Below are 27,845 nucleotides of genomic sequence, written 5' to 3' on the forward strand. Positions count from 1 at the left end.
AGCCTTCAGTTCATTTAAAGCATACTGGCTGCTTTGCTGATTATATATAAAAAATACACAGTTATTTTCATAAGTGCACTGGTATCTCTCAAATGGGGAAGAAGAGAAAACAACTGCAAAGGAGGAGAGCATGAGGATAATAGACTTGACACTAGAGTAAGTAGTTATCTCGTAAGAAAAGCTCTGTGGAATCATTTGAGACTCTCTATGCATAGAAAGTTGCTCTGTAAGAACTTGTCCAATTATACTTCTCCAACTTCTGCATAATCACACCCCTTATTCCCCAGTGCCTCAAATTGTAAAAAGCAAACAAATAAACAAAAAAAAATTCTTGATTTAGTGGAAATTTTTCCCTGAGGTTATTTAGAGGAAACATAATTTAGAGGAAAGGATGTTGCCTCATAGAAGGCCTATGTTTATCTCTGTCGCTAATTTGCTGTGTGACCTTAGGGAAGTCACTTTATATCTTTGGACTTCAATTTCCTCATCTCAAATATGAAAGATTTGAATTGTATTCACCAAGTCTCTTGCTACTTTTCACTTTCTTGGCTTCAAAGTTAAAATTGTCCTAGTCCAATTCAACCTAGCCTGGTAGTGTTGTTTGAGTATCATATGGTAGTTTGAATACTAATGAATTGCCAGATGAAAGTTAACTGCTTAAAGTTAGCAGGCACACAAATCTGCTAATAGCTGGACCTGACACTGCTCCTTGTGTTGGTAAATTCACCATCAGGCCTGCGTGCCTTAAAGGTCCTCTTGCCATTCTATTACCAAAAAGTCATAAAATATTTTCATCTCTGAGAAGTTAGTTAACTTGCCTGGGTTATATGGGAGGTAGGTAGAAAAGCTGTGACTTAACTACAAAATCTGGCCCAGAGAGCCTGCATTCTGTTAACTATGATACCTAATCTTTTTCTGCATAGGGATTCAAGTACTAGATGGGATTAAGCAATTAGATTTTTTAAAAATTTTCATTATTTTAAAAAAAGATTTATTTATTATTTATTTGACAGACAGAGATCACAAGTAGGGAGAGAGAGAGAGAGGGAAGTAGGCTCCCTGCTGAGCAGAGCCCCCCCCCTCCCCCCCTGCAGGGCTCAATCCCAGGACCCTGGGATCATGACCTGAGCTGAAGGCAGAGGCTTTAACCCACTGAGCCACCCAGGCACCCCCTAAACAATTAGATTTTTAAGGACCTTTGAATCTTGAGATTTTGATTCTCTTTGTGAGGCTGATAGTGTATAGATGAGGCAAAGCTTTTCTATGTGCTTGTCTTGACAGGTTTGGAGACTTTAATAGTTTTTTTTTGTATTTTGCTTCCACTTATTAAATATAGTGATGAGGACATTTTAAAAATTTACTATTATAATTTGTTTTTCTTTGAATCAAAATAACACTTTAAAAACAATAGCTTTCATTTCTTAGACTTTAGAAATCATGACACTTTAGCAAATATTGGTGGTAAATTTATGTTCTGACACATCATGAATAAATTTATTGTTATTGAACAATATAATAGTAGTGTAAAGTGGCAGGATGTTGTTCCAACTTTGAGAATGCTATATAAATCTAATATATTCTACCAAGTATCAGCTTTAATAAAAGAGAAAAAGAATATAAAACCTTGTTTTACTATTAGAATTACTGATACTTTTATCACGAATAATCTGTTGTTAATTAGAACCAAATTCAGTATTTTCATTTATATAAGCTTCTTTAAACCAATGCTTTCCCTTGAAATATGTCACATTGGAGAAAAAAACACACTTTTTTCTTTGAGAAAGAACCTGTGAATGTTAGCAATTTAGTTTTCAGCATATTAAAAATGTTAGATTTCCTTTGTTAGCAAGAAGTTATTGGAAGCTAGATTAAGTAAAGCTTTATCTGTCAGTCACCCAATAATACTGAAGTAGTGTGTGTCTTACACAACACAAATGGCAGGTAGTTTTTGACCCATCAAAAAAGAGTTGTTTGGAGTGGGGAATCGGAAAAAGCAGTTCATATCTAGCTCTTACATATAACTTAATATACTATATTACAATACTTGTATGTATGTAATTTGTGTGATATAACTTGAATGCTTAATAGAAACTTGAAATATATAAAATGCAGTGCATACAAAAGGGGGGGTGTGGAGCCATCTGTTCTGACAGAGAAGTGTGATCATGACGTGGCTGAGTTGCTAGTACACAGTGATTTAAATCAAACAAAAACAACTTTTAGTTGGTTTTATTACTGTTTATAATTTCTTTACAGCCATTGTATCCCATTAATTTCCTTAATTTAAAGACTACCAGAGACACACCTGTAGTTGAACAAATTGGGGTTATGACACATTACAGTAGGGAGAACACATACCATGGAGAACCATCAAATGTCTCAGTAAGAGAATATTCAAAAGAACATTTTTTAGGATTTGGGCTTTGTTGGAGTGATTTGGGATAGGGTTTAAGGAAACAGAAGCTTGCTATAGATTGGGGGTTGTCAGAAATCAGGGACAAACTTATAATTTGGTATCCCAATAAATCTTATCTAGAGGGAGGGTAGACTAGAGTGAGGATAAAGCTATAATTGGTAAGACAGTGTAACTAAAATGGGAAACAAAGGCAAAAACAAAATGACAGCATACAATGCAATAAGAGGGAGCACATTTAATGTAGTCTCACTAATGGGTGGAGGAAAGGGGAAAAGAGGGTAATATTCTGTCCCTGCAGCTACATTGGGCAGCAGATAGGGAAGTTGATTTATGCAACTGCTTAGAGAGGCCATTTCCCAGTCATTTCTCCCAGCAGCAATGACTTCTACCTGTATATGTGTTTCAACTCTATTATGTAGGGCAAGATTCCATTCCTGACCTATGGTCTCTGCTTGTTTCAGTTCCTTACATCTTATCTGACTTTTGCAACCTCAGCCTGTAGCTCTCCTCTGTGTGCAGTTATGACTGCCCGTTCATATTCCTGGTCAAGGTGCAGTTGGCAACCCAGACAAATTAGAGCAGTAGTGTACTACAGCTGCTCTGGGACAGAGTGGAGATAATCCATATGCAGTTAGGTCAAGTGGGAATTGATAGTAAGCATCCCTGGAAAAAACTAGTTGCAGATGCTAAGGTTACTGGAGTTTTGCGAGGGGGTCAGATCTTGATGGAATTAGTTTGGGATGACTTTATAAAGAGGTGACTTTTGAGCATTGATATTGAAGAGAGTAATGTCATTTAGTATTTATTATTATATTTAGATGAATGAGAATAAGTAAGAACCTAAAAATGGTGTCAGTGGTCATCATGACTGGATTTTCAGAATTAAAAATTGAAACACAAGACAATTATTTCGACAAAAGATGTTTGATATTTAATAATAAGAGTAGTTACTGTATGTTGAGTAGTTAGGTGATAGACAGTGTCCTAAGGGCTTTATATATTATTCATTTCTTACAACAACTCTTTGAGGATGTAGTTATAACTCCACCCTGTAGAAAGGCGGGGTCTAAGTCCCACCCTCTTGACTATGTGCAAGCCTTGGTGACTTACTGTTGAATAGATTGTGTTGACAGTTACATGGCATGACTCCCCAGACTAGGTTAGAAATAGTGATACAGCTTTCGTCTGGCTCTTTCTGGGAGCCTGTACCTTTAGAGACCTGAACTACCATGCAAGAAGTCCAGCTAGTCTGAAGCTTAAATCCTGGAGAGAAAAGATCATGTGAAGAGATCACACAGACGTGGAAGAAAATGTCCAAGAAACCCCAGCTTCCCAGCCCCAGATTCTTGAAGGGTTCACATTTGTGAATAAACAAGTCTATGGGATGACTCCAACCTTAATCACTGACTTACTGGCAACCTCATGGGAGACCCTGAGACAGAACCACCCAGACCAGATTCTCCCAAATTCCTGATTTACAAAAGCCATTGAAGATAAATATTTATAGTTGTTTCAAGAATTGTTTTAGGGTGATTTTTATAAGAGATAACCAATATAAGGTGCATCTTGGTATTGGATTAGGGCTAATAACAAAATGGAATTCCTGTCTCAAAGTTGGTAAAGTTCCTCTCTGGCAATGCAAGGTAACAAAAAGATTTAGAAGGTTCCTGTTATTGGAATTATGGCATCTTTTACTGGTGAGAGCGATTTTATTGTAGTGCTATGGAAGGAGAAAAGCACTGGATTTGGAGACAGAAAACCTACCTTTGAATTTTAAACCAGTTCTGCCAGTTCTACCTGTGTGACGTGAGAGAAGCTGCATAACCTCCTGACTGTTACTTTGTTCTTGCTGAAAACAAAGATACAGAACTTTGGTATTCAGTTCTTGGCAACACATCTTAACAACAGCATCTAGAAACTGGAGTGAATCAAAGGAGACGAAGGGTCAGGAAACCATGTCAAATAGGAAATGGGTGTAGAAACTGGAGGGGTGTCCCCTAGAAAAGAACTATTAATTCAATCCCTCCCTTCAGAATTTGAGTAACTCTAACACAGAAGAGGAAATAGATTGATTTTTGTGTATCTTTTGAAGGCAAATGGGAAACAATAGGAGATAATGATGAGGATCTAGATTTTAGTTGATGCAAGGATTCCTTTTTACATAATTAAATTTGTTAGAAAATATTATTTGAGAGCCTTCGGCTGCAGAAATGCCAAGGAAAGAAAGCTTGGTTATTTTTTTCTGGGTTCAATACAGGGAGATTATAATACACTAACTCTCTAGACATCTTCAAGAGGGCCATGTACTAAATGATACAATATATCCTTTTTCCCATTTAAAACATCTTTCTTTGTAAATGAATTATTTCTACAACATGTTTTTGGTATTCATAGTCAGTCTTGACAACAATATTTACTTTCTGTTTAAAAGGAGTATTTGTAATAGAACATTTGCAAAATATGGATGACTTCAAAAAGAAAATTAAAGCTACCTATTATCCCAACACTCAGAGGACCATTTATGTTTTGTTGGAAATTCTGGTGTCTTTTCTTCTGTACATAATTTTTTCTAAAAAAAAATGTATATTGATGTTTCTTACTCACTTACTTTTTACCAACAATACATTATGAATATTCCCACATTACTACATTTTCTCTAAAGATATGATTTTTAGTAGTTTCAAATCATTTTACCCTCTGGATGAAACCCTAATGCCCTCAGAATGATCTCTAAAATTGGTCATGTAGGTTGCCTGTAATTGTTCATCATTATAAACAACTCTGTCTTCACCATATATAATATTGTTTTTAATGGCTGCGTGGTATTCTTCTGTGTAGCTATATCATCGTCTATTAAATGAATCCCTTTAAAAAAATACTTCAGTTCTCAATATTTTGCTTAAATAAGCAATCCCGTCACTGTCAGAACAAATCTTTACTCTTAGCCTTATATTTTAAATTATTTTTGACATATTTGGTGAGTAGTTGTTTCAAGTTCAGCAGCTGATGATGTACTTAGCATTTTGTTGGGTGCTCTTGGCAGGGGGTATATCGAAGAAACATGAGACATGGCCCCAATTCTTTAAGTGTTAAAATTTAGTTGCAGATATGACTAATACATGCAAAATAGTAATGAATAATTTATTTCAGTATATTATTAAATGCTAAGTTGTGTGGTTCTGATGTGCTTCAATGTGTAGTTCAGGGGGTAGGAGGATAGTGAGGCCCACTATAGTCAGGCAGGACTTCAAGGATGAAATACGATTTGATCTGAGCTTTGAGGAATGGGTTGAGTGAATAGTCAAAGAGAATGTAGGACATTCTAGAGGAAAAGAACATGAAGCACAGAAGCTCAAAAATTTATGTGCGTTTGATATACTCACATTACCATGAGAAGACTATATAAGTCTAATGTCTTTCTATTGCCACTGCTGAAAAATCTGTTTTGACTGACAACCTCTGAAAAATCTGGGCAATACTTATTTTAAAACATTTTTCCAGTTTTATTGAGATATAATTGACAAATAACATATAAAAGTGTAGGACATAATTATTTGGCACATGTATGTATTGTGAAATGATTACCAGAATAAGTTTAGTTGACATCCATCACCTTGTATATGTTTTGTCTTTAATATTTACTTTTCTCCCCCTTCAGACATGGAAACATCTTAATTAAATATTTTTAATTTGTGAAAATTGCTTGTGTTTTCTAGAAACTTTGCCTAATGACTGTATTTTTGTACTACTATGTGCTTTTTCAGGCACCTGCCTATCATTTTGCATTGTATTTAATTGGCTTCCAGCAAAAAGCTCTTTAGATAATCTGGATCAATGTTGCTTTAGTTCTTCTGTTGTGTCTGGGATCCTTTTAAATAATATTTCAAGAATTATCTTCACTGTTAGGTTTGGTGTACCACTGAGGTTGGGGTTGAGAGAAAACAAACTTACAGTAACTTGCCTTTGAATGAACTAATGCTAACTCTGTTCCCATATGCTCCCCTTGTTGTGATGTTCACTTGCTCAGTCTTGCTATACAGTGGTTGTTTTCATAAGAAAGAACAAAAGAAGTAATCTCCTTTATGTTATTTTTTTAAAAATTAAAACTAACCAGACTTCTTAAAAATTTTCATAATTCTATCCATATTGTAGCATTCAGGCAAAACTTTTATTTCATTGCTTTCATAGGGATCAGTGTTTCTTGAAGTGGGATGCGTCAGAATGAAAGGACCTATACATTGGAATCACTTGGGGTATTTATCAAACACCATATTCCTGGGCCCCTCCATTGGGGGTATTGAGGGAGGTGAGGGAATCTGCATTTTAACATATTTGCTAGGGAATTCTAAATATTGAAGTTTGAGAACCATTGCTTTAGGGAAATGCTATCTTGCATCCCTCCATGGCTATGCTGCTGTGACATGCATCAAGACACAACAGATATCATCGTTGGGCATCTTTCCTCAAACTGCTATTTCATAGGATCTGTTTCATTTTTAGGAAATTATATAATAAATTGAGCTTTTTTTTCTGTTAAGAAAACTTACTTAAATATTGCCTAGCCTTTTAAAAAGAACCCTAGAGATCCTTTGTTAAGTTTCTTTTTCTAATTTGGTATTACTGCCTTTTACCCAATAGTACTCTCTTCGTTGTAAGTCTTTGGACTTAAATACCCCTTTACACAGATCAATTGCCTGTAGGCTTCCATTCATGAGAGGCCATTATTTGTTAAGTTTTAGAAAGTTAAAAAGTAAGGCTGGAAATGGTAAAATTTGCACATTTTTCTTGTTCCTAAGAATGGTATAAGGGGACTTAGATGACTTACGCCATTGATGATTTTATCCACTGCTTATGTTGGTGCCTGGTGACATATTGCAAGTAGTTCTTATCACTTTTTTGGAAAAATCAGCTTCTTATTCTCTGCTTCTTGGGAGTATTTAGCCACTTTGCACAGATTATGGGGCTGAGGACAGTGTGGGTCATTGGTGTGGGAACCTATGGTGATTGTCTGTGGTGTAAGATGGTGCTGGCTACATTCCTTTAGGTTAAAAAACAACAACAACAACAAAGAAAGCAGTCTATCTCACAAAGTACATGAGTAAATAAAACTTTAAGTTGTTCCTCAGGCAGGAGAGCCACTCCTAACATCTTTTAATTTCAGTTTAGGAGTGATGGGAAAGCCCTTTGTGTTATGGTCAATGTTGGCTTATTTGTAGGTAACCCACTTCCACATGAGTTGTTTTGACTTGGTTTTTAATCTCTTAGGTTAGTCAAAGTTTTTGTTGTTGTTGTTGTTTTTGTTTTTGATTTATAGGCTACAATACAAGACTAGTATGCACTTGAAATGAAAGTGACGGAAGCATGATTTATCCAATGGTGATACTGGTTCAAAAAAGTTAGGTCAAATTTCTGATCAGAACATTACTAAGAGATCAAAATGGCTTTGGAAAACACATTTCTGAGTTTCCTTTCTTTCTTTCTTTTTTTTTTTAAGGGTATTTATTCATTTGAAAGAGAGTGAAAGAAGGGAGAGAGCATGAGCAGGGGGGAGGGACAGGGGGAGAGGGAGAAGCAGACTACCTTGCTGAGCAGGGAGCCCAATGAGGGGCTCAATCCCAGGACCCTGAGATCTTGACCTGAGCCACCCAGGCACCCCCATTTCTGAGTTTTCATTTGCACAAAGCAGAGAATGACCTGACCATCCCAAGAAGTCACTAACCATGATTGGCATCTAAAAGAAAGGGTTCCTCTGCATTATTCTATAGAGTTATTGTAAGCATTAAATGAAATAAAACGTCTTTCCTAGATCTGGGAGCAAGGTAAAGAGGAGCTCTCTTTCCTGCCCCTGCCCTACTCCATTTATTTTATCCTTTTCAATTTATTTCAGTACAAATGTAATGAGCGTCTGTTCTGTACTAGGCATTGTGTTAGTACTGGGAATAAAAAAAAGACTGATTTGGCTTACCATATTTTTAACAGCTTTATTAAGATACAGTATACATACACACAATTTACCCATTTAATGTATACAATTCAATGGTTTTTAGTATATGCTCAGGCTTCACAGTATTCAGTTTACTTTAAGAGTCATAACATGTTTTACTAAACAATTCCTTAGGTCCAGAGGGGAAGAGAACCGCGTTGGTTCCATCCTTAGATCTGCTCCTTCCATCAGAATAATGGTACCTACCACTTATTAAATACCACTTCTTAGAGCTCAGTCTTGTGCCTAGTTGCTTTACAAATGTTATCTCATAATATGTTCCCAACAGCCCTGAAAACAAGTTTTATTTAACCTTCTACAATGACAAAAATACTAATTGCCTAGCATTTGTCATTTATAATTATCTTGAAACCGGTACTTTTCTAGGCTCCATTTTTCTTTTCTCTCTCTTTCCCACCAGGTATTACTATAACTTTTGCCTCCTATTTCTTCCTCTAGTTCTTGAAGTTTGCTGGACGTCTTTGTGAAGGGGGAGAGAGATATAGGAGCAGTTAAGATGTTCATGTTTCTGATGAGAATCACAAAGGCCAGATGCTTTATTTCATACCATTTTTTTTTATTGGGCAAGAGAATACTCATGCCTAGACAGATGAGGTGAATATAAAATTACTGATGGGCTGTAGCTAAATAACAGTTGCTTCCAACCCTCAGTTCTGATTTAAAGAGATGTAAAAACATTTTCTTTCTATAAACTTTTAGGTGTTTGTTATTTTCAATCTCAGTTTTGCATTTTTTCCTCACAGATGGATCTAACTTCTTACCAGTTAGCTTACCTTCTCTGTATTGTGAATTCTTGTGCAAATGTTTCATAGCAGATTTGTCCTTTTAAAAACAATCAAATAAACAAACGTAAAAACATGAAAATAAGCCACTTTCAAATGTATGTGACTGTGTACTAAAGTGTAAGTGATAAAGATAAGGAACAGAAAGAATTTTTGGAACTTTGAAAGATGTATGGCTAGGAAAAAAATGATTCCCCTAAAGCCCCAGCACACAAAAATGTTCAGGTTGGCTAACTTTCTGGCACTGATTTAGATATTTTATATATTTGCTGTTGAATAATTAACATTGGATATTGAAGCTAATTTCTTTATTGTTTCTAAATTCAAGGATAATGTTAGTATAATGTATATATTTTTTAGGCTGTGGGAAGAGCATTTAACAAAAGTGCCAATTAAAAGAAAAACTTCACCAATCTTAATAATTAATAATTGAAGTCGAACTACTTTAAATGAAGGGTGTGAATGAATAAGAAGTCGAAGTGTCCATTTTAAAATTAAGGGTTTGAAACTCTTAGGTTGGTTTTTAATTAAAAAAAACAGTTTTAATCATCAAGTTCAAGGGAGTTCTTTTGATAATTGCTTCTTTAATGTTTAGTATTTTTAAAGCAGAGATGGTTAGACGCAAACAATGAATCATGGAACACTACATCAAAAACTAATGATGTACTGTATGCTGAATAATGTAACATAGAAAAAAAAAGAAAAAATAAAGCAGAGATGGTTAATATTTTTTGTCCTCATAATGTTGTTATTCTGAGTTTAGGATTTTTCTCCAACGGTATGCAAAGAAACAAATGTTCTAAGGGTTTTATTTTATTCTGTTTTTCTAGGAGTCAGAGAATAATAAGTTATGTTCCCTGTATTCCTTCCGAAATACCTCTACCTCACCACATAAGCCTGACGAAGGGAGTCGGGACCGCGAGATAATGACCAGTGTTACTTTTGGAACCCCAGAACGCCGCAAAGGGAGCCTTGCCGATGTGGTGGACACACTGAAACAGAAGAAGCTTGAGGAAATGACTCGGACTGAACAAGAGGGTATGTGTGGACTTAACTGTTGGGCTTTATTCTTTCAAAGATTCCAGGCCTTAAAAAAAAAAAAAAAAACCTGAGTGGGATTTCAAGGGCCAAAGCAGTGCATAATTGGCACTAGCTAGGAAAAAGTTATTCACAGGTTACCATGGTGATGGCAGATTTGATCCGTTGAGAGTATTAAGCAGATAGTTCAATTTTTCTAAAACTTTGTGCATTTTATTTTGTTTTATGATAATAAATCAAGGTTTTAAAGGGACTGCAAGCTTTACCATGAAAAAAGGTGTAGTATGGGAACTTTTGCAGCTGCAACTTTATTTTTCTTTCTTTTTCTCCCTTATTTCCTTTTGATGGACAGTGTTTTATTATGAAAAGATTAACTATTTAAAAAGAAAAGAAGAGCAAACAGAAAATAAAAACAAAACAAATTTATTCCTCATTTTTTATAAATATTACAAATTTATAAATATTATCCTTTCACCTCCAAATTGTTGTAGAATTGAAAGTTGAGGTTTCTAATTTGTCAAAGCTAAATGCTCAAGAGGAAAGTGCTGTGACATATGACATCTATTAGATCATCCCACAGCTACCTTCTCTACTCTCTCAAGAGATATACTTAGCTTCACTAGGTTCACCTAGGTCCTAAAAAACATGAAAGAAGACTCTAATAATATTTTTAAATCAAATAAATCAAGTCTAAGTGGTTGCTGTACTATGCATGTTCTTTCGTTCTTTATGTGCAGATTTTAGACTTTGAAATGTAGGGTAGTTAATGGTTCTGGATTTATTGCGAACACTGTAAGTTAAATTTAGAGTTCTGTGGCACTGTAGAGAAATGGGGGTATAAGAGAATTTTTCATGTAACTTAATTTTATTCCTATGAGGGCTTAAAAGTTTAAAAGTTTCAAATTAATTTTTGTGGATGTGTCAATCACATCAGCACAAAAGGAAGTTTCTAAAATGCATCACACACTTCCCTGACTTACCAACCAGATGATATGACACAAAAATGTAAATAATTTTTTGATGATTCAGGGTCATGGTACAGTAGACTATAAACTCCAATACCTATCTAATAATTATGTGACCCTGGGTAAGTTCTTCAGTTTACCTGAGCCACAAAATTTAAAATTTGGTGTGGTACTAGTATTTGACTTGGTAACTCAAACATTTTGAGAATTAACTATAATAATGAACATAGAAGTCTCTGATGAGCAGTCAAGTACATAAATTTGGGGTATTGTGATAATTATCATATTATAAATGCCAGTTGTTTTATCAGACTATAATGTGATGATGCCCCCAGAGATCATTGAGATGATTAGGACTATTTGGCTTTATGGTTATTTCTCTGCAATTATGAGACTTTTGAGTTCTTGTGTCTGCTTGATAACAGGTATCTTTTGATGCATGCACTATCTGTGTGCGTGTGTGTCTGTGCGTATGTGTGTATGTTGGGGTCTCTTCTTTCAATATCAGATCTCAGGTTGTTAATTTTTGCATTGTGAATAATTTCTAATTTGTTTCTCTTTTAATTTATAAATTATGAAAATAGATAGTCACAGCCTCTGGACCATAAGTAAAATATAAACATATATGTCTGGGCGAGTTGCTAAGAGATTCTGGGTAATATATATGATCTTTAGTTCATGGACTTCTGGCTGCACAGACACTGTATTTTCCCCTACTTGGCTATGTTCTAGCATAAATGAAGCTGTCAGATCAATAATCTCTAAAGAAGTGAGATTGCTAGATTATTTTAATTATGATTTACCAAAAAGATGATTTAGTCCTATAAGAAAGTGGTTTTTAAAATTCCTTAGCGAGCTCTTTAATGTAAAAATAAAGAAGCTGATATGCAATGTTTTTTTTTTTCCCCAGTGTGAACTCCTAGGAAATTTAAAATATTTTTTCTCTTGTACTCATAGTTTTTTGTTCTTCCTTTTTATTACTGTGTGTTAAAGATTTGGTACAAGAGAGACACTTGCAAGATGAGACCTCTCATTTAAGAGTACTTTATCAGTACATTCCTACTATCAAAGAATGTTTTTATGTACTTTACTGAACTTTGTTTTCTATTGTATATATATATTAGGCATCAGAATTTCAGGCATTTTTTAGTGTGCATTAATGTATATAATGTGTTAAGTATAAATATGAAGTGATAAAAGTATGCTCATCAAACTTACAGATTCTATAAATCTGGGAGGAACATTGAATAAAATGCATGAAAGAAACAAAACTCAAAAGGTTTTGACAAACCAAAAATATGAACTTAAAACTAGCCCATCAAATAAAATTTAATAGATCTTATTGTTAAGTCCAGAGATCGTGACCAAAACTCCTAGCTGCACAAATAATTACTGAAGGAAATTCAAATAGCAGACACATGAATTTTTTTAAAAAATGAGCTTATGAGTTTTAAGAAAGTACACTGGGCTCAGCATGATGAATAATGCCAAAAATTTGATAGTGCTGTCTCAGTCAGCATTACTAGAATTACAGTATGTAGCATTCAAAAGGTGGTAGTCCCATTGAACTCCCTGCTCAATAGAATGCATCTGAATTACGGTGTTGAGTTGAGAATCACCACACCTTAAGAGGGACTAAAAAACATTGGTATATTCTCAGAGGAGAACACTTGACAACAGACATATAATTACATCATAAGAGGAATGGTTGAAGGAACTAGTAATATTAATCCCGGAGAAAATAGATGAAGGATGACATGATGGTTGTCATGTGGAGGAGGGATTGGGTTTATTCTATGTAGTTGCATAGGGATTGAATGAAGACCAGTGACAAGAAGTTACAAGGAACCAGATTATCATTTAAAACAATATTAACTGTCTACCAGTTGTACCTGTCCATGTATGGACTAGTCTTCTTTGGAAGATAATAAATTGTCCTTGGAGGTATGTGGCAATCTTAATTGCCATTTTAATACGGCTAGGGGGCAAAAGGGTCTTTTTCTAATACCAAAGCTCTATGAATATTTATGAATAATGTGCTTATACAATATTTCATAGTTCATCATGTGTATTTTTTATAGCCGTAACCAAGAACTACATAGTATCATGGTTATTTTTCTACAAGTTTTCTTTTTATTTTGCAAGGTAACAGTAGAACCCAGGGATTCTTAACTTTTTTTTTTTGACCATGGATTTTCTTGTTAGTCAGTGAAGCCTACAGGTTATTTCTTAGTTTAAATGCACAAAGTAAAATCCATGGAATTATAGAGAAAATGAATTATATTAAAATATTAAATGATTCCAAAATTTTATGATATGGTAGAAAATGCTTCTTAACTAATGCATTAAACAACAAGATCTAATGAAGGGACTCAAAATATCAAAATTTTAATATAGTGATAAACATAAAAGATATTTTAAGATATTGCTAACCGGTACAATGTGCCAGAAAAATATACTGTAATTCTATTGGTTACAGTATCACAAATATTATGAATAGCTTATGGTTTTTGCCTGCATACGCAATTTAAGGAAGTGCAAATTTTCAATTAGAGGTTTGCGAAAAGAATTTTTCCATCCAGGTTCACCATCCAAGGCCGCTTGAATCCTGTATGTGGACTCTTGGGGTCTATGGACCCTAGGTTTAGAGTCCCTATGCTACATAATACGGGGCACCCATAATGAGTAAAACAACAGTCTCTGACTTTAAAGAGTTCATATTCTTGTAAGAGGTATAGGATATATACAAAATGAGCTCTAATTCAGTGTCTAATACAGGAGTTTACAGGACACATTGCACTGGCCTAGGAAGCCATGGGAAGTTTCTAAAGGGAAATGGGTCTTAGCTGGTCTTGGAGAACGAAGGATTTAGATAGGCAGAAATGGAGGGGAGGGACATTTCAGATAGAAGGAACAGGCGGAGACCTTTAAAATAGCCAACAGTTCAGGTTCTGATTTAAAGTATGTGAAGATGCATATGGGATATAAGACTGAAAAGGTAGGTTGTGTTCAGATCACTGAGGCCCTTTAATTCTTGGCTTAGGAGTTTGCACTTTAAAATGAAGGTCACAGAAGAACCATTGACAATTTCTTAGCGCAACATGGTGATGGATTTAGAGCTATCCTTCAGGAAGTCCATCTGGCGGCACTGTGTAGTATGTGTAGGAGCATGAGAGAACGGAGAAAATTGTTTCAGACTAGAAATAACGAGGTCCTGAAACTAAGGCAGCAGAAATGAGAAAGGAGGAATGGGTGAATATGGAAAAGATATTAGGAGATAGAATTGTTAGGAGTTGACATTTAAGTGAGGAGACCAAGGGAGAGGAATGGTTCAAATGTTGCTCAGAGTTTTTAAACTCTGGGTGAGTAGGAAGGTTGTAATACAATTAATAAAAAATAGTGGAGGAACATGTTTTGGAGATGGGAGCCATGAATATTTCTGTTTTCTACTTTGAGTTTGATTTCTAATTTTAATTATCTGCTTGGAGCAATACTACAGAACAAGATAGTGATATCTCTGACTCTGTAAAACTATATTTCAGGTCTATGGAGGTATAATAGCTTCTCCAATATTTACTTGGCTTTGACCGTTTAAAGCCTCAGGTCTCTCTCCTCAAGTGGGGCAGCTCTTATCCCAGGGGACATATAAGAGCTTTCAAATGCATCACTTGCCTCACTCTCACCTCTGTTTCCTGGTTTGAAGGCCATACCTCATGAATGACAAGCCTGTGTGATTGACATAATAAATGACTTTTCCTGAGTCATTCTTGTCCTGGAGAATGTTTTGACTCTATCAGACTAAATACCTTCCCCCTCACTTCCCCTCATATACAGGAACTGATCTATAAAAAGTTTATTTATTATGGTCTATTTTAAAAACAATATCTACATGACAAAACATTAGGGATGTTATTCTCTTAAAAGCAGGTCCTTTCATCAGCCAAATATTGTCCAGTGTTTTATCTGCCATTCCTCAAGAAATGTCTTCTTCAGAACAGTGATTTGACTGGATTGCTGAGACACTGATGGACAAAGGTGTTCTGTCTGAAGTGCCTCCTCTGAAAGCGAGACTTGTGGGAAAATAGACAAGGTTTCTGTTTTGTTGCAAATTTAACCTTGATTTTTTTGGTCATGGGTAGGTAGGAAGATAGATCATAGATGAGAGAGACAGAGAGACAGACCGATGCATGGATGGAGGCATAGAATGAATATCAGAATCTACCTTTTAAAACACTGCTGATATTGGTGGGTAGAATATGCAGAAAGACTGATTATCTGTTCAGGTTAAAACACTTCCAAGATAAAAATCCTTCTGCTGTGATTAAATGATGAGTTTTCGTTATCCTTGTATCACCCATCTTGTTGCCAATGTAGCTGGGCTCTAACATAAGCGACAGTTGTCAGAAAATGAATACTTTAAAAAGGACTTCTATATCTAAATACATATATTTAATCAGAGAGTCCTTTGGCTTCTGAAAATAAGTTGTCTAATGAGAATTTCATTTGAGCAGCTGCGACTGAGGAGGTCAACAGGCATTGCCTAGGAGAATATGGCCCAGCTGGTTAAATCTGGTTGTTGTCGTGATTTAAATGGTCAAGTGCTGCTTGTAATCCAGGACCGTCTGTTTGTAAAGGGAAGAGTGAGTGCTTCAGCATAATGTACAGCTGTTTTAATCTCTCTTTAATAATAGTGCTTCAGCCACTATCATGTCTTGTGTATCATACTACTAACTGTATGATCCGAGGCCGAGTGGTCTGCTTTGGGTCAGGTTCTGGAGGCATGTGCTTACAGGGAAAGGGATACAATGATATAAACCTCGACTCTCTGATGAACTAAAACCTTCTTTCTCACTTTTTGGCTCTTTTAAAAGATGTATTCTTTAGGTAATAATTACTGTGATCAAGAGGGAGTGATAAAGCTTGTAGTTGGATAGAAACATTTGAATACGTGAACTCTGATAGAGGCCATGAACTTAATGGAAAGTATGCAGGGTTTAGGTACAGTTGCATAGGCTATATGTTGGACAGAAATTAGAATATTTGTCCAGTGGAATTGTGTGCCACAAGTTATCATGATAATGAAAATATGTGGTTTCATTTGACTGTGTATGTGGAGAAAGGGCCAGGAGCATTTGAGCTTTGGATTCCTGGTGGGATAGGCTTTCCAATGGATTATGCAGCTGTTACCCCACAGAAGAATGAACACGTGTTTGTGTGTATATCTGACAGATTATTATCATTATTCACATCTCTAAACAATAATTTGGATTTTTACATATGTTTTTTTACTGAATTGTATTAAGTTAGCATGTATGTTGGTATATATTGCTTATCTGATAGCTTTTGCTAAAATAAAGGAGGAATGTGGCATACTTTAAACGATGGGGAAACTCAGTTTTGAAAGTCATGATTCTGAGTGAGCTGGATTTGTGTTTGACCATAAATTCTATCATGTGGAGGGGCAGTATAGCCTCCCGATTATGAATGTGTGCTCTGGAGCTCGAGTGCCTGTGTTTGAAACTCAGTTCTCCATTTGCCATGTGGGTGGCAGAGGGCACCTCTCTGTGCCTCAGTTTTCTCAATCAAAAATTGGACATAATTATAGTGCTAGTATAAGGATCAAGATTTAGTTAATGCAACGAAAGCACTTAGAGCATTACCAGCATGTAGTAAGTGCTCAATAGAGGTAGCCAACATTATTTTCTAGCTGTATGACCTTGAACAAATTACTTAGTCCTTTTGTGCTTCAGTTCCCTCACCTGTAACACTGGATGAATGATACTACTTTGCAGCGTTGTGTGAGGATTTCACATATTAAATATGTAAAACACATAGCTTCTATAATTATAATTTTTATTACTGTTGCTGTTATAATTGCCACTACTGTTATTATTTGAAGCAACATTTTTAAAGAGAAATATTACAGGAATCTCATCTTTCGCCACAGACCAAATCATAGGAAATGTCCCATGGTGTTAGGGGATTTAGCATTTGGCAGCAATGACGTTCCTGTTTTCTGGAAGAGCAATTCAGTTTAACTCTCCTTTCAGGCTTTTTGGAAAAGCTGATACTAAAGTTTCCCCACTGGAAGCCAATCTTCCCTGCTGAGAAGTATGTGGAATATGATGTTGTCAGTGAGAGAGGTTGGTAAAGCCTTGGATGAGGTTTTCAGATAGCACACAGTTAAGAGCAATGTGTTCCTGTTAGAGGGAAAAAAAAAAAATCTATGAAAAGCCCATACTAAAAAGAAAACAAAACAAAAGTTTAACATTCATACCATGCTAGGGCATCAAAAGAATGTTATAAGGCAGAATATATGGATATTAGGTTTGCCACCGTTGTGATTGAAGGTTATATTGGTGAAGCATTTAGAATATTTGAGATCCAAACCCTTCTTTATATTTCTCATTCATGGGAAAAATCGGAAAGGTTTTGGATTTTTGCATAAGAAACACATTAAGTATTCATTACAAACGCCCCAGAATTATTATTTCGAATAAGTTGGAAATTTCAAGTCATTTAAATGCTGAAGTTCCCCAAGACCACTCATACTCCAAGTGAAGAAGCAATCAGGTATTCAGAGCAATGCTGATGCAACTTGATTTCAGTTCATTTTTTCTTCTCTTTAAAATACTCCATCTTTCCTCCCTATGATATTTTTATCCTTGCTCCCGTTTTAAAGAATTTGTATATTCATAGTAAATAGTTATCTAGTACCAGATAGTTTAAATAACTGTATTGTCTGAAAGTATTGTACAATTAAGGAATAAAATGAGCTAGAACTACTGGTTTTTGAATTATGAAAAGAATTATATTTGGTATGTTTTTGTGTGAAGTATATTTGCTTTCTAATTCTTTGGAAGCTGGACATTCTCTTATATAACTTTATTAACAATATCGTCAGCCTGCATCCTGTGAGCCCCAGACATTCTGGGCAAATCTTGGCTATTTCAATTTGCTGTTGTTTTGTAACTCCCACTTACCGTTTCGGCAATGTACTAGTTGGTGGAATCTTTTTCTTAACTTCATTTTGCGTGTCTCTGCCTTGAAAAGATACTTCATATTTCTTGGCTCATTTCTCTTTCTTCAGATTTAAACATTCTTTTCTTAAAGCTCTAAGAATGTTAAGAACAGATGGAGGCAATTGCTTTTGATTTTTTCTTCACCTGGGAAGCAAGAAGGTGCTCTCCTGGCATTTTGTTGTTTAGAAAGAGGATACAGATTTCTGATGGTTTGATGAAATAAGTCATATCCTTATGTGATTTTTGGACATGTAGAATTTGAGTGTATTGTTAGCATTTCACATTTTTTCCATTGAAAATTTATTAGATCGACTTCTTCAGGATTTATGCTGGGATTCTAAAAAGTAATAGGGGGGTAGTTTTTGGATTCATATCTTTTTCTTATATAGTATATATGTAAATTATAAAGAAAAATGAATATAAAAGGAAGTGGGAAAATTAAATATGTGCTTATTATGTCATATATGATACATAAATATTATGAGACATAAAAATAAAATAAATGCTTGGGAATTCATCATCCAACTTAATATAAATTATTACTATTGAATCTACTTATGTTTTCTTCACCTGTGCAATCCGTTTGTTTTCTACCTAGATGTAACTGCTGCCAGAACTTTGTGTTTATCATTTTCCCTTTTTGTTTTAAGACAGTTTTATGTGTCCCTAAATTATGTTGTTTGGCTTTGTTTTAGAACTTTGTAAAAATGGTACTACACTGTAACCTTCTGCACCTTGCTTTTTATATTCATAATTATATTCTAAGCTCAATTTTGCAGTGTATGGCTCTAGTTCATTTTCATTTTTGTATAAAATTCCATACATTATTCCACAGAATGATATACAGGAGTGTATTTTCCTGTCTACTGTGTCTGGACACTTGGATGCTTTTGTTTTCTGCTAGTAAAAACAAAGATGCTATGAACATTCTTGCACCTGTCTTCTGATGTACATGTGCACGAATTTCTTCTCTAGGGTGTATTCCCAGGAGTGGAGCTGCTATTGATGGATATTTGTATTCTTTTTCCACTCTGTTGGAAAACATTACACAAAGAAGTTGGGGCTACAGAGTGTGTGTGTGTGTGTGTGTGTGTGTAATATAATCCTTGAAAGCTTTAACTTAACTGCCTATACCTTTTGGTTCCACCTTCCTCAAAATGTCTAGTACAGGTTTCTTTTTATCATTGAGCTTTTCAGAAGCTCACAAGAGCCTTTGATGGACCCTTCACTGCAATTTTCCTTTTTCCTTTTGTTGTATCTTAATAGAATTCTTCAATCTTTCTTTCAACTATGAGCACAAGTGTATTGTCATTCTCCCACTGGACTATGATTACTAGGTTTGTTAAGAAACACCCCCCGCCCCCCCGCTTTTGATCCTCTTTATTGACGTTTCCTGTTTGGTGTAGTTTTTGAATTAAAGAAATTCCTGATCTCTAGCCATATCTGGTCCCTAGTCGTTTTTTTTCTTAAATACCTACTTCAAATTCAAGACTAACTAGCAAATCTGTTGATTATCAGCGCTGTTCTACCTAGCCATTTATAATGCTATAGACAGTTTTCTAACCAGTTGACTTATTAGCTGGAAATCTTTACCTTTTCCTTAGAATGTTTAATTTTAGAATCTTTTGAGATACTGGCCTGGTTTTGATATGTATTCTTGTCCTGACTCTGGTAACTGACTGGGTAGTACCTGATAATTGATTAATTAGCTAATTAATTGATCTTAGCAAAAGTTTCTTAATTCAGGAAACATGGACATTAGTCTAGCATAAAAAGGCCAAATTTTAAAACTTTATGCTGCTCTGATTTTCTTTTAGAATTTGTATCTCAATTTTAGCACCATCAGTGATTTTCTTTTTCAAACTGTTTTCAGGCTAGAAGTCATCTGAACCAGTCTCGTGATTCATTTTTCTTTTATTATGCTTGAAATCACTTACTTTACTGTTCTCTGTCTCTTTTTTCTGGTGTTATAATCTTTATGAAGCTAGAGATAAAAACTCCTATCCAATTTTGATATGTGAAAAGTCATTGTCCAATGAGGTGCTTATGGACATAGCCATAGATAATTGGCTCAGAAAGTGCTGTGTATGGTTTGAGAGATTGGCAAACAGAATGGGGTGTTGGTAGGGTAGCATGATCCAGAAGAAGTAAAGGTCAATAAGGTATACCTTTTGTCTGGGCTGTTGTTGGGGGGATTTGGGCCTTAGAGGGAATTCATGGCCGTAATTATTAACCATATGCGGCTATGGTTTAATGCTGATAACTGTGACACTTAGACCTATCATAGGTTTCTTAATTTGTTTTGAGTGTTTAAGTATAACTGAGAAGCCATAACTGAGAGGCCAGGCAACTCCCATAGTGAAGTCATAATACATAGACCATCCAGTAGCATTGGGAGTGCAGAAGTTAGAGGCCCATGAACATTCCTAATTGCTTTCAGATAATGAATTACAAATGTGTAAATACAAATAGATGATTAGAAAGAAATTGAAGGTATAATGAAAAATAACTATGAAAAATGTGACAAATTATTGAATTATTTGCAATAGGAACCACACAGCAACAGCAGTAGAAACACTATGCTAATATTTGACTTGTGAATGAAGGCAACCTCTAGTCAGTGGGCAGTCTACAGACTAGCTAACAAACTGTGTACACTGCTATTCCATTCCATTCCAGAATGCAGCTGTAATTTGTTTAATTGGAACTTTTTAGCAGATCCTTCAGAAATACCTCTTCAAGTTTTTGCTTGTGTCATAGATGGGAGAGATGGGGAATTTAAAAATTATTGCATAAGCAAAATGTTGTTTTGGAGCTATCTCTCTTTGTTTTCAGATAGAAGAGAAAGTCTGGAGAAAAATATAGTACATACAGAATGTACAGAGTCCTAAAAATGATCCTGTGGTCAATTTTGATAATTTTTTATGATATCACATATAATGATAGTGTTATTTTGGAATACAGAGGACAGCAGTAAATTAATGTTGTTTACTTATAAATATTATTGGCACAAATCTCATGTGTACCAAGCTTATGTGTTAATTTTATTTTTTCCATTGTTAATTTTAATTTGACCTTTAAGCCACCATTCTAACTAATAGCAGAATGTTTGATCTCATTTCTAGGTGAACTTCCAGTTACTTTAGGATTTAACTTTATTCAATTAGAATCATGCCCCTTTTACTTCTTCATGATATTATCTGATAGTCAGAGGGTGTAGGCATTTTACTGGCATTGGAGCGTTGGTATCTGGCCATGATCATCAATCTCTATTATGCTTAGAATAAAATTCATTGCTTAAAATCCAAACACTGTACTCTGGCTTTCAAGACTCATCTTATATTCTTATATTACTTTACCTTTTTCTCAGGCCATTCCAGCTTCACTGGGCCTGGTTTTTTTTTTTTTTCCCCCCTCTCAAACATGTATTAGTTCCTTACTTTTCCATGTATCTAGAATGATCTTCCTTGAGATCCATGTATACTGGCTCCTTCTTGTCATTCATATCTCAGCTTAACTATCACTTTTTCAGAGAAGTCTTACTAAATCTTTAAATTCTAAGTAGACCTCAGTTACTCTTTACCATATTACTCTATTCAATTTTCACCTTAGCATTTTCCACTACCGTATATGCTTTTTCATTTGTCTTCCTTTTGTGTCTCTCTCACTCAACTAAAGGGGGGAAATCAGTGACAGCAGAGACACTCTGATTTGTCCACTGCTGTATTCCCAGTGCTTAATAATGACTGGAACACAAGACCCTTATTTAAATGTTTGTTGATTGAGTAAATGAGTGAAGGTTGTTAAATGTTCTGAAGTAGCGTCTCTTGTTCTTTCTTCTGCCTCTATTGTCCTGGAATTGACTTTTTTTCTCTCTACATTCAGGCCTCTCTTAACCATATCTTTGTCTTTCATAATATTGGAGGTCAATATAGGAAATCAAAGTAATTTTCTCTTTTCATGGCCTTTTCTTCTCTCTGTTTTTGTACACATTTATTGTTCAAAAGTCAGCTGCTAATGGGAATGTAACTCCAGATACACTATCAACTAATAGTATGTTCTTTATTTCTAACATTTTGTCATTTCAAAGATGTTATATAAATGGAATCACACAGTATGCATTTGTTTGGAATTGGCTTTTTAAAAACTCAGCATAATTCCCCAGCAATGCATCCATGTTGTTGCATTTATCAATAGTTCATAATACTTTTTATTGAGGAACAGTATTCAGTGGTGTTTCACATGTATGTATCACAGTTTGTTTAACCAGTCACTGGTTGAAAGGCATCAATTCAAAATCCAGTTTTTGGCTATTATAAATAAAGTTGCTATGAACCTTTGTGTATAGGTTTTCATATGAACCTAAGTTTTCATTTCTCTGGAATTCGTGTCCAGGAGTATGGTTGCTGGGTTGTAATTGATATTTAGTTTTATAAGAAACTGCCAGCTATTTCAGAAGAGCTAAAGCTGTTTTACGTTCCCATTCAGCAATGTATGAGTGATTTAGTTTCTCTGCATCTTTGCCAGAATTTGATTTTTTTTAATGTTTATTTTAGCCATTCTGATAGTATGTAGTGATATCTCATTGTGGCTTTAAATTGTATTTCTCTTATGGCTAATGATGTTGAACAGCATTTTATGTGTTTGTTCACCATCTGTTTATCTATCCTCTTTGGTGAAATGTCTATTCATGTCTTTTGTCTATTATTTAATTGGATTGTCTTATACTGTTGAGTTGGCAGAGTTCTTTATTACTGTAGCTACTAATCCTATGTCAGATATGTGATTTGCAAATATTTTCTTCCAATCTGCAGTTTGTCTTTTCATCCTTTTTACATAGGCTTTCGCAAAGCAAAAGTTGATGCCTTCAAAGAGGTAGTGTTAAGCAATTTTTCATTTTATGTATCATGCTTTTGTTGTCAAGTCTAAGAACACTTTGCCTAACCTCCTATTCTAAACATTTTTCTAAAATATTTGTAGTTTTACCTTTTAGATTTAAGTCTATAATCCATTTAGAGCCAATTTTTATATCGATGTGAGATTTAGGTCACATTTTTTTTAAGATTTTATTTATTTATTTGACAGACAGAGATCACAAGTAGGCAGAGAGGTATGCAGAGAGAGAGAGAGAGAGAGAGGGAAGCAGGCTCCCTGCTGAGCAGAGAGCCCGATGCGGCACTCGATCCCAGGACCCTGAGATCATGACCTGAGCCCAAGGCAGCGGCTTAACCCACTGAGCCCCCCAGGTGCCCTAGGTCACATTTTTAAATAAAGATTTTATTTATTTGAGAGAGAGAGAGAAAGTGAGAGACAGAGCATGAGTAGAGGAGGAGAGGGAGAGGGAGAGGATGGAGCATACTTCTGGTTGGCAGGGATCCCAACTTGAGGCTTGATTCCAGGGCCCTGGAATCATAACCTGAGCTGAAGGCAGATACTTAACCGACTGAACCACCCAGGAACCCCTAGGTCACATTTTTAAATGAGGTGCGAAGTTTAACGGTTTCATTTTGAGTTAGCAAGGTCATAGGATACAAGATCAACACATAAAAATCAATCACATTTCTATATATTAGCAATGGACATGTGAAAACTGAAGTTAAAAACACAATACTATTTGTAGTTGCTCCAAAGAAAATGAAGAATGTAGGTATACACTTAAAGCACGTGCAGGATCTGATGACACAATTACAAAATGGTGATAAAAGAAATGAAAGAAAACCTAAAGAAATGGCAACACATACCATGTCATGGATTGGAAGACTCAATATGGTAAAGATGTCAGTTCTTCCCCAAATAATCTATATGTTTAATGCAATTTCTATCAGAATTCATATGCATAGACAAGCTTATTCCAAAATTTATATAGAAAGGGGCAGACCCTAGAATACCTAAGATATTCTTTTTTTAAATTTTTTATAAACATATAATGTATTATTAGCCCCAGGGGTACAGGTCTGTGAATCACCAGGTTTACACACTTCACAGCACTCACCATAGCACATACCCTCCCCAGTGTCTATAACCCCACCACCCTCTCCTTACCCCCCTCCCCCCGGCCCCCCTCAGTTTGTTTTGTGACATTAAGAGTCTCTTATGGTTTGTCTCCCTCCTGATCCCATTTTGTTTCATTTATTCTTTTCCTACCCTCCAAAACCCCCCATTGCATCTCCACTTCTTCATATCAGGGAGATCATATGATAGTTGTCTTTCTCCAATTGACTTATTTCGCTAAGCATAATACCCTATAGTTACCTAAGATATTCTTGACAAAGAAGAGTAAGATGTTAGGAATCCCTCTACCTAATATCAAGGCCTACAATATAGCTACAATAATCAAAACAATATGGTTTTGGCAGAAAAATAGACACAATGATCAATGGAATATAGTAGAGAACACACAGATAGAACTGCAAAAATATGCTCAACTGATTTACAACAAAGATGAAAAGTGTTATTTGCTATTTTATATATATTGATCTTGCCTCCCAAGAAGATTTTAATTTCCTTGAAGACACAGACATATCTTTTAGTCTATCTTCACAATGCCTAGTATAGATCTTAGCATGTAATATATGTATAATAGCTAAAAATCTATTGATTTATAAAAGGTTTCAGATATGAATAATATTATGGTATAAAGGAGATAAATAGATTCAATTTTTAGGGAGCGCTCCTTCATTTAAATAAAACATACATATACATATTTAAATACATACATATATATGGTCATTATTTCCATAACTATTTATTAAGCTCTTTCATCTGGTAGTATAGTGGGCCTGGGCTGGGAAGAGTTAAAAGAGGAGAAAGAGAAGGTGGAAAAAAGGAAGATGAATATAGAGAGACAGATATTGGTTTTTAGTAACTCATAATTTTAGTGAGAAACACACCCACACACACAAACACAAAGTAATCATATTAGAATAAATGCTGTAGTAGAAGTTGCTTAAAATGTTGTGTGAATACAAAAGGGGGCTGTCATTTTTGTCTAGTAGATCTAGGAAAGGATTTATAGACATTTGAGCTGGATTTTGATGAATTGTAAGCTATTCATAGTGACCAAGAGATATAATAGAATCGCAGGTAGAGAAAACAGCATTGTATAAAGTTTCAGGGGTATGAATAAACCCATGAGTTTGGTGAATTCAGAGGTTCAGTGTGACTGGACAGGAGATATGACTGAGAAAATAGATTAAAGCCTTTCTGGAAGAGTTTGAATTTTATCTTTTGGGTAGTAGGGAGCAGCTGAGAGCTTTAAGTAAGAGGAGGCATAACATAATTGGATGCATTTCTTAGAAAAAAACTTTGGTGGCATTTTGACTGTCAGTTTGAAAGAGACGACCAAATGCAGGAAAATCTGCTAGTAGGCTATTTTAATGGGCCACAAATGTACTGATAAGGGTCTAAACAATTAAGGCAGTGTCAGGGAATAGAGAGGAAGAATCAGGTTTTAGTTATATATTTGAGGTTGCTAATTAGATATGGTATATGAGGTTAGGGAGAGAGACGAATATAATCGAAGTATCCTAGCAGAGAGATTCAATGATGAGGCTATTAAGATGGTGAATAATAACAAGAAAAGTTGATGACTATAGATAGATAAAGTTTGGGGAGAAGGTTTGGCTTAGAAATACTGAGTTTGAGCATTCTGTGAAAGTAGATACATTCAGTAAGCAGATGTAGGACTGATTATCCTGGAGATTCGGAGAAAGGAGTACCCTCTGGCCCCCCTGCCTTTTTTAAAATGAAGTATAATTAACATACAGTGTTACATTAGTTTCAGGTGTACAATATAATGATTCAACAGTTCTATATATTACTCAGTTCTCATCAAGATAAGTGTACTCTTAATCCCCTTTATCTATTTCATCCCTCCTCCTACCACCTCCCCTCTGGCAATCTCCAGTTTGTTCTTTACATTTAAGAGTTGGTTTTTCATAAGAGACTCTTAATCTCACAAAACAAACTGAGGGTTGCTGGGGGGAGGGGGGTAGGGAGAGGGTGGTGAGGTTATGGACATTGGGGAAGGTATGTGCTATGGTGAGTGCTGTGAAGTGTGTAAACCTGGCGATTCACAGACCTGTACCCCTGGGGCTAATAATACATTATATGTTAATAAAAAATTTTTTTTTAAAGTTGGTTTTTTTGCTTGTCTTTTTTTTGTTTGTTTTATTTCTTAAATTCCGCATATGAATATCATACCGTATGATATTTTTCTTTTTCTGTTTTTCTTCATTTAACATACTCTCAAGTTTCATCCATTGTTGCAAATGGCAAGAGCTTATTCTTTTTTGTGGTTGAGTAATATTCCTTTATATATATTATATATATAATATATAAGTGGTTATATATATATATATATATATAACTTCTTTATCCATTCATCTATGGATGGACACTTGGATTACTGTCATATTTTTGCTATTGTAAAAAATGCTGCAATAAATATAAGGATGCATATATCTTTTTGAATTAGTATTTTTACATTCTTTGGGTAAATACCCAGTAGTGGAATTACTGGATCATATGGTAATTCCATTTTTAGTTTTTTGAGGAACCTCCATATTGTTTCCCACAGTGACTGAAACAGTTGCATTTCACCAATAGTGTATGAGGGTTCCTTTTTCCCCACATCCTCATTGGCACTTATCATTTCTTGTTAGTTTTAATTTTAACCATTGTGATAGGTGTAAGGTGATATCTCCTTGTAGTTTTGGTTAGCATTTCCCTGATGACGACTGATGTTGAGCATATCTTTATGTGTCTGTTGGCCATCTGTATGTCTTCTTTGGAAAAATGTCTATTCAAGTCCTTTGCCCATTTTTATTTTTTAAATTTAATTTAATTTAATTTTTTTGCTGTTGAGTTGTATAAGTTCCTTATATATTTTGGATATTAACCCCTTATTGGATATATCTTCTGCAAATATCCTTCCCATTTAGTAGGTTGCCTTTCTGTTTTTGTTGATGATCTCCTTTCCTGTGCAAAAGCTTTTTATTTATAATGGTGTAATCCCAGTAGTTGGATTTTGCTCTTGTTTTCCTTGCCTGAGGAGGCATATCTAGAAAAACGTTTCTACAGCCAGTGTCAAAGAAACCAAAGACATCCAAATAGGTAATGAAGTATAGAAGACCCTAAAAATCCCACCAAAAACTATTAGAACTGGTTAAATGAGTTTAGTAAAGTCACAGGATACAAAATTAATATATAGGAATATGTAGTGTTTCTATGCAGTAATAATGAAGTATCAGGAAGACAAATTAAGAAAATAATCTCCTTTATAGTGGCACCAAAAATAATCAAATACCTAGAAATAAACTTAACCGAGGAGATGAAAGACCTGTACTCTGAAAACTATAAAACACTGATGAAAGAGATCAAAGATGACACAGTACTGACATTTTTTCACAGAACTAGAACAAATAATACTAAAATTTATGTGGAACTACAAAAGACCCTGAATAGCCAGAGATATCTTGTGGAGTAGGAACAATGCTGGAGGTATCACAATCCCAGATTTCAAGATACACTACAAAGCTGTAGTAATCAAAACAGTATGGTGCTGGCACAAAATAGACAGATAGATCAATGGAACAGAATAGAGAGCCCAGAAATAAA

The 27,845-nt window shown here is 35.1% G+C and overlaps 1 protein-coding gene across 3 annotated transcripts in view; it reads left to right on the forward strand.

Moving 5' to 3' along the window:
- The window catches only part of SOX6 (SRY-box transcription factor 6), a 596,389-nt gene that overhangs the window by 255,884 nt on the left and 312,660 nt on the right, over nucleotides 1-27,845 (forward strand). For all 3 annotated transcript variants that reach the window (XM_080816117.1, XM_080816115.1, XM_080816116.1), the window contains one exon: nucleotides 10,033-10,240. In XM_080816117.1, the coding sequence (XP_080672243.1) occupies nucleotides 10,033-10,240 (208 nt within the window). The remainder of the gene's footprint in view (nucleotides 1-10,032; nucleotides 10,241-27,845) is intronic.

The sequence above is a fragment of the Martes martes genome, assembly GCF_963455335.1.
Source record: "Martes martes genome assembly, chromosome: 10".
Classification (NCBI taxonomy): Eukaryota; Metazoa; Chordata; class Mammalia; order Carnivora; family Mustelidae; genus Martes; species Martes martes.